We start from the raw sequence: 12,191 nt of genomic DNA on the forward strand, positions 1-12,191 counted from the left end.
TCACAAATACAAACGGAAGTGACCAGAGAGGCAGCTTCCTATACCAACATGACAAGGGACGGAAAGGACCATACTAAGAATAGAAACCTCTCTGCTTTTAGAAAGCGTAGCTACCTGTTCCGACGTTTGTCCTACTGTTCTCTAGGAGACAGGCTTGTCTGCTACCCTCAAGCATGCAACTAGAAATACATTTGCTCATTCATCCTCTCACACAGAAGGGAAGGGGGAAGACAGTATCTTATCATATACAGTATATAAAAGAAAGCGGATGTAGGTTCTGTATGAGACTGTGTGGCATGAATTACATATAAACTGTGTTTTAAAGTGTAGTAGTGTGACAGATCGTTCTCGTTTATGTATAAAAGTAACACGTTCCACTACTCAGTCTCCCCCCTGATAATCAGAAACGCCACAGTAAATTTAGAAGAGGAATTTATGCCGTAAATGTAGGTTCTGTATGAGACTGTGTGGCATGAATTACATATAAACTGTGTTTTAAAGTGTAGTAGTGTGACAGATCGTTCTTGTTTATGTATAAAAGTAACACGTTCCACTACTCAGTCTCCCCCCTGATAATCAGAAACGCCACAGTAAATTTAGAAGAGGAATTTATGCCGTAAATGACAACAGATTTAAGAAATTAACATGAAAGGAATCCAACAGAGACCTTTCAACAGTCACTCTTTGATCCCAATAGCGCGTATCACGCTTATGACTCTAGAAGCAAAGAAGATATCAACTTTAGCCTACAATACTGAATATGATAGAAAGGTATCCAGTTCAGTGGCTACATGATTTTTAATGGCCGCACTTCAGAAATTAAGTTTCTGTTGGATTACGTGCCCTTGTTTAGACAAAAGTAAGATATTTCCTGTTGCAGGGGTCGTTTTACAGTTGTGAAGAGTTCCTGATTCATAATGTATAATATTTATGTGCTTGTAGGACTTATATGCATCCTGAGATCTTTGTATGAAAGTATGTGTATTTATCGTTGTGAGTGTATTTAAATATTGTATTTCATCTGTAAGTGAATCTGCTTAACATTAACATCTGTAAGTGTGTAAGTGAATAATACTACCTATTTACGTAACCCATAGACTGCTGTATTGCAATAACAAGAAGAAGTTAATAAAATTTATGTGGTCAGTATCTTACGACCTGTTTCGAAGAAGGATAAATGTTGTATTGGAAGGTAATACTAAGAATTAATGTTATGGTACAACCACAAAGTTTGGCGTAAAGGGCACACTCCACTTGGCTTTCGTTTGACCTATTGATAATTGCTCAGTCAGCATTAGAAACCCTGTAGTTATCTGTGGTGTGCAGTTCATGGTGTAGTCCAATTTTCTTCATGCACAAAACATAGACCACATTTCAATCAAACAAGTTTCCTAATACCATTTGAAATTCGAAGGGAGACATACCGTCTCCTGTTCGCTCTTGAGTGAGCAGGTGGTCGCTCTTCAGCAGGGTCTGAGCAGGCACATGTGGATGGGGTTTGCTAGTTATCAGGAGCTTCAACGCGATTTGTGCAGCACTTTAGGAAGATAGCATTCAGGGATGGAAAGAATGCCAATGTGAACTCGGTTTGCACACCAGAAGGCCTCATCTGGGATGTGGAGGCGACCTTGCCTGCAGCTACTGAACGTGCAGGGCGCAGTCTTCTGCAAATTGTGGCTCACATCGGACCCACGACGCCTGTTGCATGGGTTCTGAAGCTATCCTCAGTTTATACAGCAGCTCGAGGAGGTGGTGAAAGCTGCTTGCCTCACATGCAGGTTGCTAGCAGAACTTGCAGCTTGCAGCATTGTTCCCAGAGTTGACTGGGGTTCTTCGGTTTGGAGCCGAATGGAGGGTCAATAAAAGACGTCGTTGACTCTGTGACGGTCTTTGTTGCAGATTTCTAGACCTGCGTTATCAGGTGAGAATTGTAGGCTCCCCTTGATAGGTCAGGTGTGCTCTACACAAAGATAGTAGCTACTCAGGTAGCACAAGAGACGGTATCTAACAGTTACAGCTGGGTAGATCTTTTCTAAACAGCATCCCATACGAGCAAACCAGTTGCGTCCTCAGCTGCAGTTACTCGTACTTTAGATACCTTGGCTATGCACGGCTCTGTTTAAAAAGAATAGCTCGATAGGGTCAAGCTGTGCATGTCTGCTTTCATGCCCTGAAGCTAATTCGCTGCAAATAACAACCTGTACCTGTGATCCTGCAGTCAAATAGTCTATGTATTGGCTGTTGGCTGTTGATGTTGTTTTCGTGGTCTTCAGTCCTGAGACTGGTTTGATGCAGCTCTCCCGCCCCTCTATCCTGTGTAAGCCTCTTCATCTTCCAGTACCTACTGCAACCTACATCCTTCTGAATCTGCTTAGTGTATTCCTCTCTTGGTCGCCCTCTACGATTGTTACCCTCCACGCTGCCCTCCAATACTAAATTGGTGATCCCTTGATGCCTCAGAACATGTCCTACCAACCTAGCCCTTCTTCTAGTAAAGTTGTGACACAAATTTTTCTTCTCCCCAATTCTGTTCAATGCCTCCTCATTAGCTACGTGATCTACCAATCTAATCTTCAGCATTCTTCTGTAGCACCACATTTCGAAAGCTTCTATTCACTTTTTCTCTAAACTATTTATTGTCCACATTTCACTTCCATACATGACTACACTCCATACAAATACTTTCAGAAACGACTTCCTGACACTTAAATCTATACTCAATGTTAACAAACTTCTGTCCTTCAGAAATGCTTTTCTTGCCATTGCCGGTCTACATTTTCTAACCTCTCTACTTCGACCATCATCAGTTATTTTGCTCCCCAAATATCAAAACTCATCTACTACTTTAAGTGTCTCATTTCCTAATCTAATTTCCTCAGCGTCACCCGACTTAATTCGACTACATTACATTAACCTCACTTAGCTTTTGTTGATGTTCATCTTATATCCTCCTTTCAAGACACTGTCCATTCCATTCAACTGCTCTTCCTGATCCTTTGTTGTCTCTTACAGGATGAAAATTTCATCGGCGAACCTCAAAGTTTTTATTTCTTCTCCATGGATTTTAATTGCTACTCCAAATATTTCTTTTGTTTCCTTTACTGCTTACTCAATATACAGATTGAATAACATCGGGGATAGGCTACAACCCTGTCTCACTCCCTTCCCAACTACTGCTTCCCTTTCATACCCCTCGACTCTTACAACTGCGCTCTGGTTTATGTACAAATTGTAAATAGCCTTTCGCTCCCTGTATTTTACCCCCGCCACCTTCAGAATTTGAAAGAGAGTATTTCAGTCAACATGGTCAAAAGCTTTCTGTAAGTCTACAAATGCTATAAACGTAGGTTTGCCTTTCCTTAATCTATCTTCTAAGTCGTAAGGTCAGTATTGCCTCCTGTGTTACACCATTTCTACGGAATTCAAACTGATCTTCCCCGAGGTCGGCTTCTACCAGTTTTTCCATTTGTCTGTAAAGAATTTGCGTTAGTGTTTTGCAGCCGTGACTTATTAAACTGATAGTTCGGTAATTTTCACATCTGTCAACACCTGCTTTCTTTGGGATTGGAATTATTAAATTCCTCTTGAAGTCTGAGGGTATTTCGCCTGTCTCATACATCTTGCTTATCAGATGGCAGAGTTTTGTCAGGGCTGGCTGTCCCAAGGCCGTCAGTAGTTCTAATGGAATGTTGTCTACTTCTGGGGCCTTGTTTCGACTTATGTCTCTCAGTGCTGTGTCAAACTCTTCACGCAGTATCATATCTCCAATTTCATCTTCATCTACATCATCTTCCATTTCCATAATATTGTCCTCAAGTACATCGCCCTTGTATAGACCCTCTATATACTCTTTCCACTTTTCTGCTTTCCCTTCTTTGTTTAGAACTGGTTTTCCATCTGAGCTCTTGATCGTCATACAAGTGGTTCTCTTTTCTTCGAAGGCCTTTTTAATTTTCCTGTAGGCAGTATCTACTTACGCCAAGTGAGATATGCCTCTACATCCTTACATTTGTCCTCTAGCCATTCCTGCTTAGCCAGTTTGCACTTCCTGTCGATCTCACTTTCGAGACGTTTGTATTCCTTTTTGCCTGCTTCATTTACTGCATTTTTATATTTTCTGCTTTCATCAATTAAATTCAGTATTTCTTCTATTACCTAAGGATTTCTACTAGACCTTGTCTTTTTACCTACTTGATCCTCTGCTGCCTTCACTGTTTCATCCCTCAAAGCTACCCATTCTTCTTCTACTGTATTTCTTTCCCCCATTCCTGTCAATCGTTACCTTATGCTCTCCCTAAAACTCTCTACAACCTCTGGTCCTGTCAGTTTATCCAGGTCAAATCTCGTTAAATGCCCACCTTTCTGCAGTTTCTTCAATTTTAATCTAAAGTTCATAAGCAATAGGTTGAGGTCAGAGTCCACATATGCCCCTGGAAATGTCTTACAATTTAAAACCAAGTTCCTAAATCTCTGTCTTACTATTAAATAACCTATCTGAAACCTTCCAGCCGCGCGGGATTAGCCGAGCGGTCTCAGGCGCTGCAGTCATGGACAGTGCGGCTGGTCCCGGCGGAGGTTTGAGTCCTCCTTCGGGCATGGGTGTGTGTGTTTGTCCTTAGGATAATTTATGTTAAGTAGTGTGTAAGCTTAGGGACTGATGACCTTAGCAGTTAAGTCCCATAAGATTTCACACACATTTGAACACTTTTGAACCTAGCCAGCGGCCGGAACTGCCGCCGAGCGCGCTGAGAACTGGGCCTGCTAGCGTTCAGCTTTACAACAAATTCATCTTACCTCGCACCAATACTGGTAAACTCGTCTAAAAACGGATAACGTCACAGAGAGTACTTGTGGGATACACATGGGGACTTTTTAGGCTAGGAGGTAGTTTGAAGCACTTCGATAAACACTCACTAGTCGATTTGCAAGCAGCGAAATCAGACCCCGTACAAAGTAAAGACACTTCGGCTGACAAAATTTTATCAGTAAATTGTCAAAGTATTCGTAACAAAGTTCCTGAATTTACTGCCCCCCAGGAAAGTTCTCACGCTCAAATTTTTCATGGGATTCAAAGTTGGCTAAAACACGAAGCAGAAAGCTATGGAATATTTAGCGATTCATGGAATGTATATTTAAAACACACGTTAGACGCCATAGCTGGGGTAGTGTTCATTACAGCTGAGAAAAATATTAACTCTATTGAGGTGGAAAATGAATGTGACAGGAAGGTTATCTGGTCGCATATAACAGGTGTAGGTGAAACCAAGTTAATTGTTGGATGGTTTCACTGTCCTCCCGATTCCGCTGTGACAGTTCTAAAGTCATTCAAGGAAAGTGTACGGTCAGTAGCGCGAAAATACCCCGAGCATGTAATACTAGTTGGAGACGACTTTAGGCTGCAGAGTATAGCTTGAAACATCTATGGATTCATTGCAGGGGGTTCGGACAGATAGTCTTGCGAAGTACTTTTGAATACGTTTTTAGAAAACTACCTCGGGCAGCTAGTTCTTCAGCTGGTACGCAATGAAAGTATCTTACACCTTGCAGCTACAAGCAGGCTGAATCTCATCGACGGCCTCAGTGTAGGAGCAGGGATTAGTAATCATGATGTCATCATAGCGAATATGGTTACAAGACCTAATACATCAGTCAAGAAGGCTAGGAAAGTGTATCTGTTAGAAACAGTGGCTAAGCAGTTGTTAGCATCTCACTTAGAGCTGACATAATTTAGAACCAGCATGGCCGATGAAGCGGAATTATGAACAAAATAGAAACAGCTTGTAAACCATGCTCTGGAGAGGTATTCGCCTAGTAAGTGGGTTAAGGACGGAAAAGACCCACTGTGGTTTAACAATGAAATGCTGCAGCAGCTAAGGATTTTGCACTCTCGGTCCAAAAGAGAAGACGCAAATGAAGGCAGGCGAAAGATAGTAGAAATTCGTGCGTCTGTGAAAATATCTATGAGCGAAGCATACAGATACTATAGGTAGGAGCAAATAAAACTGGCCCGGACGAGTGGATGTGATTGGACGTGTATGTCCGCATATAACTACACCATGTGCACACTCGCCACGTGATCATCAGCGGTTCAGAGAGTAATGTGGACTGTGTCAGTGTGAGTGGAGCAGTGCGAAGGGGACGATGGTACTCACAGTGAAGCAGTGGGTGTTCGTTGTGGAAAGTTAACGGGACAATAGAGTTGTGTAAATGGTGTGGTCAGCTGTTTGCTGAGAGTTCAGTGGTGTCAAGTGCTAGCTAGGAGTGTCGTGGAACACATACCGAAAACGGCGTCAGACAGAATCTGTTTCGTAGAAGTCAAAAAACACTCCGAAACATGCCCGCGCTCCAGAAGAGGTGGCTGCATTTCACCAGAAAATGCTTCATAGTTCCACCAAATCAAACTGACGGCTGTCGCAAGAGACCGGAGTATCAGTCAATCATACGGACGAATACTCCACCTAAACCTGCACATGCATCCCCAGTGAGTATTTGTTGTCCATGCATTAAAACCAGCGGATGTTCCTGAGCGCCGGCTGATGTGGCCGAGCGGTTCTAGGCGCTTCAGTCTGGAACCGCGCTGCTGTACGGTCGCAAGTTCGAATCCTGCCTCGGGCATGGAGGTGTGTTATGTTCTTAGGTTAGTTAGGTTTAAGTAGTTGTAAGATTAGGGGACTGATGACCTCAGATGTTAAGTCCCATAGCGCTTAGACTCATTTTCTTTGTTCCTCAGCGCCTCCAATTTTGTGAGTGGCTGTTCACAGTGATAATAATGAATGGCTTGAACATGAATCTGTTCTTTTTGTCTGGTGAAGCCTGGTTTCATCTGAGTGGTTATGTCAACTCGCAGGATTACAGATTCTGGGCAGCGGAGAATCCGCATAACTTTCACGAAACACCATTGCACCATGAAAAGGTTAGGCTTTGGTGCACAGTGTCTGTACGCCGCATTAGTGATCCCATCTTCTTTCATCAGACGCTGACTTTGGTGCGTTACATTGCCAACGTTTTGAAACCATTTGTGACAGCATTAACGGAGGAAGAAAAACCTACATTTACTTCCAACAGGATGGAGCACCTGCCTATAACAGCCGGCCGAACCTTGGAGCACATTTACACAATCTTCATGCGTGACAGAGCTAGTTGGCAGAGGTCGATCTGGCCCTAGCCATAGCTGGCAACCCAGGTCACATGAGCTGTCCTGTCAGTGTGCGATTACTTTGTGTGGGGCCCCCTCAAGTCTAAGGTGTAACGCAACAACCCTCATAGTCATCAAGAGCTACAGAAGAGCATTTCGGATGAGATTACTGAAATTCCAACATTCCAGCTTCAACAACTTGCTGACCAGGGCCCAAAAGTGCCAAGAGATGAATGATGGTCACTTTCAGCATCCGCTATAGTCTGTACTATCGCCATAGCTTAGCAAAAGATCTAGCTACTAGCCAAGAACCCGAGAAAATTATGGTTCTATGTAAAGTCGTTAGAGGACTCTGAGACTTCCATCCAGTCACTCGTTGACCGTTCTGGTGTGGCAGTAGAAGACAGCAGAACTAATGCCGAAATTTTAAATGTTCTGCTTAAGAAATCGTTGATGCAGAAGGATCGCAAAAACATACTCTTGTTTGACTCTTGTACAGAGTCCCGTATGGATGACGTAGTAACAAGCAGCCCTGGCGCAGAGACACAGTTCAAAGAGCTGAAAACAAATAAGTCGCCAGTTCCGGATGGAAACCCAATTCGGTTTTTAGAATAGTACACTAGGGCATTGGCCCCATACTTACCTTGCATTTATCGTGAATCTCTCGCCCATCGCAAAGTCCTAAGCGAATGGAAAAAAAGCACCGGTGACTCTTGTATATAAGAAGGTTAAATGAACGGGCCTGCAAAATAACAGACCAATGTCCTTAACATCGGTTTGCTGTAGAATTCTTGAACATACGCAGTTTTAATACAATAAATTTCCTTGGGACCGAGAAGCGTATGTCCACGAATCAGCACGGTTTTAGAAAGCATAGCTCATGCGATACTCAGCTTGCCCTTTTCTCACATGATACATTGCGAACTATTTATGAAGGACAACAGGCAGATTCCATATTTATAAATTTCCGAAAAGCATTTGACACGCTACCCCACCGCAGACTGTTAACGAAGGTACGAGCATATAGCATAGATTCCCAGATGTGTGAGTGACTCGAAGACTTCTTAAGTTATGGATCCCAGTATGTAGTCCTCGATGGCGAGCGCTCATCAGAGACAAGGGTATCGTCAGGAATAACCCAGGGAAGTGTGATAGGACCGCTGTTTTTTCTATACGCATAAATGATCTGGCTGACGGGTGGGCAGGAATCTCCAATTGTTTTCTGATGATGCTGTGGTGTACGGTATGGTGTCAAAGTTGAGTGACCATAGGAGGATACAGATGGCATACACAATATTTCTAGTTGGTCTGATGGATGGCAGCTAGCTCTGAATGTAGAAATAAGTAAGTTAATGCGGATGAGTGGGAAAACAAAAATCGTAACGTTCGAATGCAGCATTAGTACTGTACTGCTTGACAGAGTCACGTCGTTTAACTGTCTGAGCGTAACGTTGTAAAATGCATGAAATAGGACAACCATGTGAGGACTGTGGTAGGGAAAGCCAATGGTCGAATTCGGTTTATTGGGAGAAATTTGGGAAAATGTTTTTCGTCTGTAAAGAAGACTGTATGTAGGACGCTAGTGCGACCTGTTCTTGAGTACTGCTCGAGTGTTTAGGTTCCGAACCAGGTCGGATAAAAGGAAGATATCCAAGCAGTTCAGAGGCGGGCTACTAGATTAGTTAGCGGTGGGTACAAAGATGCTTCGGGAACTGATATGGGAATCCCTGGAGGAACGGCGACATTCTTTTCGTGGACCAATGTTGAGAAAAGTTAGAGAACCGGTATTTGAAGCTGACAGCGGAACGATTCTATTGTCGCCAACACACATCCTCGTAAGGGCTGCGAAGGTAAGATACGAGAAATTAGGGCCATATGGGGGCAAATAGGCAATCATTTTTCCCTTGCTCTATTTGCGAGTGGAATGGGAGAGGAAATGACTAGTAGTGGTACAGGGTACCCTCCGCCACACACCGTACGGTGGCTCTTGGTATATGTACGTAGATGTAGATATCCAGTGAGGTGCCTTAATATCCAAACAACGAAATTCCTCAGCGATTTAAAATGAAAAAAAAGAGAGTAAAGCTGGTTATGTTATACAAGATTATACGGGGGTTACCTGGAAAGTAAACAATGCTACGAATGCGAACCGTTACGTATGTGTTTGAAGTCTCCTGAGTGAACGGGTCAAGTTTCCGTCACTTCCGACAGATAGCGTAGCTGCAGGACAGTTTCAAAATGGCGTCTGTAGGTGATGTACGCTACAAGCAACGTGGCGTCATTGAATTTCTCACTGCAGAGTTTCTTTAACTGTGGGGAATATTCACAAACGCTTGTGCAAAGTCTACGGAGCATTTGCTGTCGACGGAGGTGCATATAGTCGCTGGGCATGGAGGGTGAGGTCATCAGAAGGCGGTTCGGTGGAGCTCCACAATTTGTAGAGGTCAGGGAGGCCATCCAAGGCTGTCACACCTGCTACACCTGACCTAGCCCCCTCGAACTTCCACTTGTTTGGGCTACTAAGGAATGCCATTCGTGGAAGACATTTTGAGGACGATGAGGAGGTGATTTACACAGTGAAGCACTGGCTCCGCCACCAGGACAAGGACAGGTACCGACAGGGCATACACGCCCTTCTTTCGCGCTGGAGGAAGGCTGTAGAAAGGGATGAAGATTATGTGGAAAAATAGGGTGTGTAGATAAAACACCATTCTTTCATGTGTATAGTTCTCATTATGTTGGATAAAGAACTGTTGAAGAAAAAAATGTGGTGCATTGCTTTCTGGGCAACCCTCATATTATATTATGTATATGATTTATTCCTGAACAAATGACTGTGTGCTACTGTTATTACAAGAGTTCTGCTTAACATCACAGAATACATGTATGTCAAATTTTGGGGACTCAACTGGAAGACAATGCCTCTAACTTTCTATGTATCACGTAGAGGCACAGCATTAAAACAAATGTGAATGAAGCATTCTTGTTCAAGCAAAAATTTTTTAATTTCACAAAACGTTGATAATTTTAAAAATTCCTTCTAAAACGAGATTTATCAATTTTCAAATAATCTACAGTTATTCTGTTTCCAACAGCAAATAGTTACTTACCTAACAGAGTCAACTGTTGGAACCAAGATGGGGTGTACATTTGTCATCTCTTCTGCCTCCATGCCTCTGAGTAGTTCTGGCCAATATACCCAGGTTCCTTTTTCTTTAAAGGTGTACATGTGATCATAAATAAGGCCTTTGGAAGGAACTGCCACGTCCACCTTGTCTAGAGATCGTGGTACCTGATTCTCATGAGACATTCCTGAAATTAAATAATATGTTTGTTCATGACACACATAGTTTTCATTAAAACTAAGTAACTAATAACAGGAAATACTTTTATTGACACAGTACTTATTTCAGTGGTGAGATAATGGTTCACAGTTTATGCCAGAACACTGTAATAGATTACGTAATGTCTGTGGTATTCTACTGTTTATTGGCCAATTACAGGTAGATTGCTGTTACCAGTTCTCTAAAAAGAGTCATTCTGGTCAGTGCAAGAGGTATGGAAGTCGCCTGAATTGCTCTGTAATTATCACGTCGCAGGCAGGTGCTGCGTATTTGACAATAATATCTGCGCGTACAAGGCTAAAATGGGATGTTCTTCTGGAAGCTCATGACACGCTGAGATTACTCGGAAGTAACATCAAAATGACGTGTGCTTGTCTAGCAGCACACTTCCTGTAAGCCGAGCATGACACTGATACCAGACCGTGCGGTTCTAGGCGCTGCAGTCTGGAACCGCGAGACCGCTACGGTCGCAGGTTCGAATCCTGCCTCGGGCATGGGTGTGTGTGCTGTCCTTAGGTTAGTTACGTTTAACTAGTTCTAAGTTCTAGGGGACTAATGACCTCAGAAGTTGGGTCCCATAGTGCTCAGAGCCATTTGAACCATTTTGAACACTGCTACCAGCTTCTCCAGTGGTTAAGTGGGCAATCGGAAATCACAACACATTCGAAAGTAAACAGCAAATATTTGTGACAAGCGAGGAATATAAATGTCATTGCTGGTTCCAGAATCTGATACGAATGCGAAGATGAAATAAATATTAGCATGTAGCAGGACATGAACCTACTTCCTTCCACTCCAAAACTCGATATTCTAACCACAAGACCCCACTGCACATATGCAACACTCAAAAACATTATCATTCATCTTATGATCTCCTGAAGGCTTGACTTTATTAATCGAATTTTAATTATAAGAAATCATACCCAGGGTGCCATGTTTGTGATAAATCTTCAATGCACCGTTCCCTTGAAATGGTATACTTCCATAAAACGCAAACTATAATACAGAAACTGCGAAATATGCTGAAATTAATGTAGTATCTCCAAAGCTGTTAGTTTCCATGGTCACATCAAGTGATATGTGATTTTGACGTCACTCCTCAGTAAACCGAGTGTGTCACGAATTTCTCCCTTCTCGTGCATCCCTATCTCCATGGATTTACTACCTAAGACTCCGTAAAGTACACTGCTGAGCCAAAAGTTCATGATCACTGCTTAACAGTGTGCTGGTACATCTTTGGAACACACTACAATTGCGATTCTTCGAAGCATGGATTCGACGGCACATGGTAGATTTCCAGAAATATGTGGCGATGGAACTAGTCGAACGTCAAAAACAATCACTGAAGAATTGAAGCGTGGAATATCTTTGTTTTACTAACTCTGTATTCCCGCCTTTTAGTTTCTGGCATTCTGTTTATCTATTGCATTGTCTCGTGTTTCATGTATCAACCAGTGAGTTATTGTAAAGTGTGTCATCTAAATAAGAAGAAGTACTTACTGCACATATTGTTGATCAACGTTTCCCACAAGGGGTGACCAAGAAGAAAGCCATGGATCACGAGAAGCATGGTAAGGGTGAAGTTAAAACTTTAGGCACAACAGATGCCGTCTCGTCGGGACAGTTACTACGATATCCAGAGCGGCTACTACTGAGGTTTCTGAAGTGCTTGCAATCAACAGGCATTAGCGGGAAAATTCGTGTAATATGCA

The 12,191-nt window shown here is 42.8% G+C and overlaps 1 protein-coding gene across 1 annotated transcript in view; it reads right to left on the reverse strand.

Annotated features, from left to right (window-relative positions):
* Positions 1-10,445, reverse strand: part of LOC124556412 (dynein axonemal heavy chain 7-like) — a 746,268-nt gene extending 735,823 nt beyond the window's left edge. Inside the window, exon 1 of the mRNA XM_047130371.1 lies at positions 10,246-10,445. Coding sequence (XP_046986327.1) covers positions 10,246-10,445 — 200 coding nt within the window. The remainder of the gene's footprint in view (positions 1-10,245) is intronic.
* Between the last annotated feature and the right edge of the window lie 1,746 nt (positions 10,446-12,191).

This window comes from Schistocerca americana, chromosome X (assembly GCF_021461395.2).
Source record: "Schistocerca americana isolate TAMUIC-IGC-003095 chromosome X, iqSchAmer2.1, whole genome shotgun sequence".
In the NCBI taxonomy this organism is placed as follows: Eukaryota; Metazoa; Arthropoda; class Insecta; order Orthoptera; family Acrididae; genus Schistocerca; species Schistocerca americana.